The sequence below is a fragment of the Schistocerca americana genome, chromosome 2 (genome assembly GCF_021461395.2).
Source record: "Schistocerca americana isolate TAMUIC-IGC-003095 chromosome 2, iqSchAmer2.1, whole genome shotgun sequence".
Classification (NCBI taxonomy): Eukaryota; Metazoa; Arthropoda; class Insecta; order Orthoptera; family Acrididae; genus Schistocerca; species Schistocerca americana.
The window spans coordinates 447,561,140-447,569,056 of NC_060120.1; the positions used below are offsets into that span (position 1 = coordinate 447,561,140).

Consider the following 7,917-nt stretch of genomic DNA (forward strand, 5'->3'; position numbering starts at 1 on the left):
GTAGTTTCAGCTCTCTGAGACTGCAGACATGTGTGCAGGTTGCACTTGCGTGCGTGCGTGGGCGTGCGCGCGCGTGTGTGTGTGTGTGTGTGTGTGTGTGTGTGTGTGTGTGTGTGTGTGTGTGTGTACTGCTGACAAAGGCCTTAATGGCCGAAAGCTATGATTGTGTGAACCTTTTTATTGTGCCTATCGTGACTCAGCATCTTCGCTTTTTGGTGAGTAGCAACTTACCTTCTCTCGTATTGGAAGAAAGGAATTACTGATAGATGCCAAACTGATCAATCTATGAAATGTAGGAACACACATGGGAAATACTGACCCTAAAACTTAACTGAGAAGACATCTCCCAGAAACACAAACTCATGTTTACAGATTCAGAATAAGCTTTTGATAATGCTGAATGGAATGCACATTGCAATTGGAGCGGGAGAGGGAGGAGAAAGGACGGAGGAAGGATACTGGATGGGAGGTCACACACACATGCATGTGTAAGCATTAGTGCCAGATGGCAAATGCAAACTATTAAGAATCTCGATGGAGGGAAGTGCAGTGGATCAAAATTGATGTCAAATTCATGGAGAATACTGATCATACATAAAAGTGGGCATAAACTGTACAGGGAGTGCGAACTGATTAAAGATCAATCAATGCTTATGAGAGTGAAGGTAGTAAAATACATTTGGTCATTTAAAACCAAGATCAAGTCGTGCATGTCCCAAATTTTAAAATACTCTAACAAGCTAAATTTTTACCAATGAAGATAATTTTGGGTCTAGCAAACCATGCAAGCCAATTGCATGTATGTCACTTTATGTGGCATATAAGGCCATCTTAGATTTTTCCACTTCAGTCATTCAAAACAAAAATTATTGGTTGCATTCAGTAGGCTCAAAAACATTTTTAAAACTTTTTTTATTGGTTATCATTTCAAAACAGTGTCTATTTCTGTTTCAGGCTGCAAGCATTCTTCAGCATTGACAAGTATATGCTGTTTCTTAAATTACTCATTAATGGGTTACCCCAGACCTTTCAAATAAGAAGCATTAGTTCAGCATACACATCTATAAATTAAAACCATGATCACCTAGTGGAATGTATTCTGTAATACATTTTTAATGGCTCAAAGTTACACTGGACACAAAAAGAGACCTGATTTTTTTTAACAGTACTTTTGCACAGGAGTAGTAATTCCTCAACCATGATATTTTTGTGCTATTACACTACACAGTATGTTACCTTCTCTAGACTATCAAGGGCGAGAAGCTTACACTTATAAGAAATACAGTGGGGGAGGGGGGGGGATATTTTTTTTATTCTTTGGCCTGCAATATCTTTGTTAGGGGACCAGGTAAAAATCTGAAAGATATACACTTCATAGATGTTTATGACATCAAACTTCAGCATAAATTTCAACTCAGACTCAATGGGGAATCACAGAAAAAAATTACAAATACAAGTAAAAAATAATATGAACTAACAGAATAAAGAATAATTTAAACATACGAAAAAACACAAAAAATTGAAGTAATGAATGATTATTTGTTGAAACAATCCCTTGCAGAAAGTTTCAGCAGGCTATCAGACAGCATCTGCTAGTCTTTACAGGCTCACAGACAAGCCTTTGTAATCCTCACACTGTTAAAAATAAGCTCTTGAAGTGTGCAGTTTAACAATAGAGTATTGGTGTTCTTATTAATGAAGCTTGCAATAAAAGTGCCCATGGAGTGTTTCCTACAGACATTACTTTAATTGAAAATTACAGTGAAGAAGAAAAAGTGTTGTTTTACTTATAAGTTGGTTCAGAGGTTAACTCACCTTCCAAGAACCATGAAATTAAGTACTTAAAGAAATTTCATCACCTTTTTGCGTAGTCTTGCTTGGACTCTTAAGAAACAAAAAAGCCTGTAACTTACGGTCTGAGAGAAATAATGTTTACCCATTATTCTAAAAATAAAATCCCTTTTATCTCTGTAATACCAGAAAGTCATGTGTCCAACATGTTGTTCTAAGACATTCGTCATTAAAGTAAGGGAAGTGATAGCTCAGATAAAGAATTTTCAACTTGTTGGAAACTATAAAAAAAAAATGTGGATTTAGCTTGTGAAGTCCCAGGTGTATCGCACACTACTAAAATTAGAAAACTAAGTTAAGAAACAAGACCTTTGCATTGAATACAAAAATGAAGAAAGTGGCAACTTCTGTCAACAAGAGTTTGGAAGTTTCATTTCAAAAGAAAAGTTGCACTATACATGATCAAAGTTCTACAAATTATCTGACCAAATATGATTATTTGATAGAAAAGCTAAAAATTAGACGTCATATTCCAAAGAAAGAGGATAAAATTAAGACTATCAGTTTACTACCAAATTCTTGGAGTCGAGCAAAAATTGGTGATCAATTTAATGTGTCAGAATATTTGGTTAAATTAACAAGGCAGTTAGTAAAAGAGCAGGGAATTTAGCTACATTACAAAAGAAAAATGCATCTAATTTCATGGATGAAAACTTGATCATAAAGTTTATTGGGTTTTATGTAAATGACAATAACAGCTGTTTGATGCCTGGCAAAAAAACTGTTTCTATGGAAGAAAATGGTACTAAGCCTCAGACACAAAAGATGTTAATATTGTGTAATTTAAGCGAACTGTTCACTGAATTAAAAAAAAGGAAAGAAAATTTGACATTAGAATTGGAAGGTAAAATTTTTGCGAGCCAAGACCAAAATGGTGTATTGCTGCACAGGCATCTGGCACCCACAATGTTTGCATTTGTCTGTATCACCAGAATGTGAAGTTGGTAGATAGATTGTGCCAATCTTAGAGCTGACTAGAAGGATCATTTGGAAGGTCTGGTTTGCAACACTGACCGCTACAATAGTATGATCATGGGAAAATGTAAAGACTGTCCGGGCAAACAAGCTTTACTTGACATGTCTGAAGAATCAGACGGTGACGATTTGATGTCGGACAAAATAGAATAGAAATAATGGTTGACACAAGATAGAATGGAAATAGTAACAGTTACAAACCCACAAGAACAGTTTTTTGAAGAGTTGATAGCTAACCTTGAAAACCAGAAAATGCATCATTTTATTGCCAAAGCTCAGAGTAAGTTTATGAAAGACAAAAATCAAACTCTGGAAGTTGATGAATGCTTAGTTCTCATTGACTTTTCCGAAAACTATTCCTTTGTTGTTCAAGATGAAGTACAAGGGCACTACTGGGTAAACAAACATGCCTCAGTTCATCCATTTTTGTTCTATTACAGAGATCAAGATAAGCTAAAGAGTCCCAGTTTTTGTGTCATAAGTGCATACAGTGAACACAATACTACAGCGCTACAAGCCAATATAAAAATATTTTAACATCTCCTTTCATGAAGAAGACCAAGGACTTGATGCAGAATGGCACTCCCCCCCCCCCCCCCTTTCATGATGGGATGAATGCATGTGATGGCATCACAGATACAACAATGTTAACTGTCACAAGAACTAGTCTGCAACAGACCTATGAGAACCAGATCTTGACACCTCAAGAAATGTTTAAACTCTTGAAAGAACAGGTAAAAGGCATTACTTACATTTTTGTAAAATGTGACAGAATACAAGAACTCAATGCCAACGTCTTGGAGGAACGATTCAACACCTGTCAGAAGATTAAAGGCACCCAATATTTTCATTGTTTTGTACTTCAGTCACACAACTTGCTCAAGTTCACATCAACATCCCAATATTGACTTCACCAATGTGGAAAACTTGTACCCACTGATGCATCAAAATAAGGACAGTGTGACTTGCATTTATGGCAAACAGTCTTAGATTGCCGAAGTTGATAATATTGACTGTCAAAACTAAGATGTCTATCTTACATTTTACTACCAACCAGGACCAAAGAACTTCTTTACAAAACCTGAAAAGGATTAAGTTTGGATGCCTGTTAGAAAAAGTACTGAAGAAGCTGTCTCCCCTGGAATTTACAACAGTGGGTAACTTTTAACCTAATGCCCACTCTGAGTGAAGAAATTTCTCAGTTGTTCAATGAATAACATAGTAAAAACAAATAGGATGAGAACAAGATAATGTTATTAGTTGGTTCATTTCTTTTTAAACTAATTATAGATATGTTTAAATTATATAACTGATACACTTTATCCATCAGTCCATACACTGCAATTGAACCTCGAAGTTGAAATTTATACTGAAGTTTGATATCAGAAGGTCTATTCGCTGCAAAATTTTCAGATTTTTATCTGGTCCCCTAACAAAGATATTGCAGGGGGGGGGGGGAAAAAAAAAAAAAAAATTATATATATATATATATATATATATATATATATATATATATATATATTTTACAAAATCGTACAGCGGAGATGCTGAGTTGCAGATAGGCACTATCTGCTTCAATCATGATATCACCATCCTCTCTCCTCCTCTCAAAGGGTTAACTGATGATGTGGTCAGACAAACTGAACTGTAGAGTAGCCCAATGTCCATGTTCGATTTGAAGGTTACTGTTTACTCATTAGCTGGCAAAACTAATACATGTGATTAATCATTTAAAAGACATACTTTGCATGCCTTACTTTTTTGACCACAATGAAAACCCTCTGTATTCTCACTATGGTCTATTTTCATGCAAATCAGGCGATCAACTGATAAGACACATCCTGAGGCAAGATAGAATTGTCAGTATGGTAATGGAGGGAAGTGTGGGGTTAAAAATAGTATAATAAGACCAAATCTTCAACACAGTAAACAGGTTCCAATGGACGTAGATTGTAGTAGTTATTCAGAGATGAAGAGATTTATTGCACTAATTTGGAGAGCTGCATCAAATCAGTCTTCACATTGAAAACCACTGTACTAAGTTTGAACATATTAATAAGAATACAGGTATCCCTACCCAACACACTTCCAATTCCATGAGGGTCTTGTTAGTTTGTGATTTTTCTTTCACTAACGTTTGGGTCTTTTTAGTAATGACGACTCATTTTCACTGTTAATTGTAAAGTAAGCTGTTTGTCTTTCAAAGTGGAATTCTGTTATTACAGCATTTCAATACTTAGGATGAATTCTGAGTATTTATTTATGTACATGACACTACAAACACTGTTACTACTACCTAATGGGTGGAAAATCCATTAGTGACAGCAAAGGAGAAAAAAAAAATTACAGACTTACAGCAATAGCAATATACAGTAAAATATATTGTTCATCTCTGCTTGAGCCTTACTGAGCCCCTTGGATGGACTTGATGCTATGCAGTAAAACAAAAAGCAATCTGTGTGAAACTATTAGATGAAAAACCACGATGGGAAAACTATCAGCTGCTGTTGCAGTATTTTTTTTTACTGGAAAATTCTGAAATGTGCACTAATGTCAATAATGAGTCCTAAACAGTTAAACTTTTTAAAATCACAATCAGAATGTGACATACTTCTTTATGTAAATGATGTTGAATATATGTCTCAATAATGGATTTACCATGCAGTTTTAATTATTTAATCGAATTAAATATGCAGCAAATGCAGACTTCAATATACGGTTCGGAAAACCATTAAACACATACAAAATATTGGTCACCTCAAATCTAAACTGAAGTCGTACTTGGTTGATCACTGCTTTTAGACAGTAAACCTGGTTCCTTCAGCACCAACTAACTTAGTTTCTACTACCCATTAATACACATGTTTTGTTGATGTTCAATTTGTAGCCTTTACTCAATAACAGTATCCATTCCGTTCAACTGATTTTCCAGAATATCGGCCATCTATCGCGGAATTACGTCATCGGCATTGTTTAAAGATTTTTATTTACTCTGCTTGATCTTCATTCCTTTAGATCAGAATCAAATCCACTAATCACAAACACGTGAAACTACCACATGTATGTTAATTCGCCTAGGTTGCGCAAGTACACATGCAAACAAATCCACATACTTACAAAAGTTATTTTTTTTCAGACTGCACCAGATTGACACAATAGGAAACTCACATTACTATTACAATCAAGTCTTTCAGTATATCAGTCGCGCTCAATGACTAGAACACATATCAATCGTAATAGACGGACAAGTAAAAAGAAGATATTACGGAAAACGATTGGCATCAATTACACAAAGGCTATGTTTTGCACTCCTTCTAGAACAGTGGTTTACCTTCTCTCATCTTCTGCTCTAGTTCTTCCAAAGTGGGCTCTATCAATTCCCATCCTTCAGGGGGGGCTTTCTTGCTCCTCCGCACTTTAGGCATTCCGACGTAACTTGTACTTAACTATAACAAAACATTATAAACAATTAACTTTTAAATTATAATACAAAACCAAAGATAACACAGATTGTTGCAAGTCTTCCAAGGATTGTAGGATACACGCTTAGATTTGAAAATTTTGCACGCTGAAACTTTTTTATTTGCGTTCAGTTTCTTTTAAGAATAAACACGCACAACTGGGAACGACAGTCCAACATAATAGTCGCGACACTCGCTGGCCACTGCTGCAAAAGTTGTTACCGTTTGACAGATGGAACGACACTAGCGCTCCAATCGGCGAGTAAGGTGAAAGTCAGACGCGTTGTAAGCGTGTTTGTTTTGAAGCATATTTCCCACGTAATTTACGAAGTATTTGAGTTATTTTCTTGCCTCCAAGGATTTGTGTAGTATCAGGAGGCATATATGTTTCTAAAAATGATTCTAAAATAAGCGCAAGTATGGACAAAAACCATGAAACGATTGGCAAGCTACCACACATTCGTCAAGAAACACTTGTAACGTTGGGTAGAATTGAAGCTTACCACGTTGATATCAAAAGATTACAAACACAGAGATTCACACATAAGAAGCACAGACATGTACCATGTACCTCAACATGCAAAAGCGATCGACAGCTCATTTATCTTTCTGTAGCGTTACTGTGTTTGTCATTGTCGCGTTGCCACAAGTACAACCTTTATATTATTCTAAGTGGGACAAGCAACTGCCAAATAGTGGGAGAAATACGTTGAAAACATTATAATGAGCTGATTACATTACATTTCACGCAAAACCAAATATTTGAATAATTTTCAAACAATGTCAGTGAACAAGGTGCCAACAAAATAATGTCATCACACGAAGGAAGCAAGGAAAATTAAGTTACTAACAACAGAAGTGAATGAAATACAAACCAAACATTATGCATTTGTAAGACACGAATACCTACTTAATCTAACCACCTCATCGTCAAAGCAGATCTGTGTTGACGATTGGCACGAATCTGGGACTGATACATGTAGAGTTGAACTCTACATGCTTCTGTATCATAGGAATGTTTTACAGCTTTAGATGGATTGTCGAATGTTTGTGGCAGTTTCCTCTTCATCGTCAGTTGAGGTGGATTATTTAGGATGTCAAACAGTGTGGCTACTACATTCCACATGAGTTTATTATTGTCTGCGTTCATGAACTGGTTTTGTTCGGAATGTAGCGAACAAAAATTAATATTATTATACAGTAAACCGGGTCTTTTTCATAAGGTCGTCTTGTCTGCTATCAACTAGCCATTTTCTGCTCTTAAAACAAAGCATTAATCATTAATACACATATAGTTTGCGAGTGAATCCTGACGATACAGATTATTAACATGATGTTATATACCTCTCAGGATCCTTAGGAAACCTAAAGAAAGACAGCTGTGGTGTCTTCTTCTTGTTGTTGCTGCAATTTATTGCGCTACAAAAGCTCCCGCTTGTAATAACCAATGTAGAAATCAAAATAAGCAACCACTGTTCGTTTTCACGGTTGCGCCGAACTCACAGTTTAACTTACTGGCCGCTTGGGGCGATGCTGCCGCGGTAGGCAACAAAATCGAGGCGAAGTTTCGCGACTGTTATGTTAGACTGTGTTGGAAACTGTGTGCACCAAGTAGCCAAACACGTGAATT

The 7,917-nt window shown here is 36.0% G+C and overlaps 1 protein-coding gene across 1 annotated transcript in view; it reads right to left on the reverse strand.

Annotated features, from left to right (window-relative positions):
* The window catches only part of LOC124596300 (protein BUD31 homolog), a 53,468-nt gene extending 47,006 nt beyond the window's left edge, over positions 1-6,462 (reverse strand). Inside the window, exons 1-2 of the mRNA XM_047135405.1 lie at positions 6,444-6,462; positions 6,158-6,272 (exon numbers count right to left, since the gene is read on the reverse strand). Of these exons, the coding sequence (XP_046991361.1) occupies positions 6,158-6,251 (94 nt within the window). The 5' untranslated portion in view covers positions 6,252-6,272; positions 6,444-6,462. The remainder of the gene's footprint in view (positions 1-6,157; positions 6,273-6,443) is intronic.
* Positions 6,463-7,917: the final 1,455 nt, after the last annotated feature.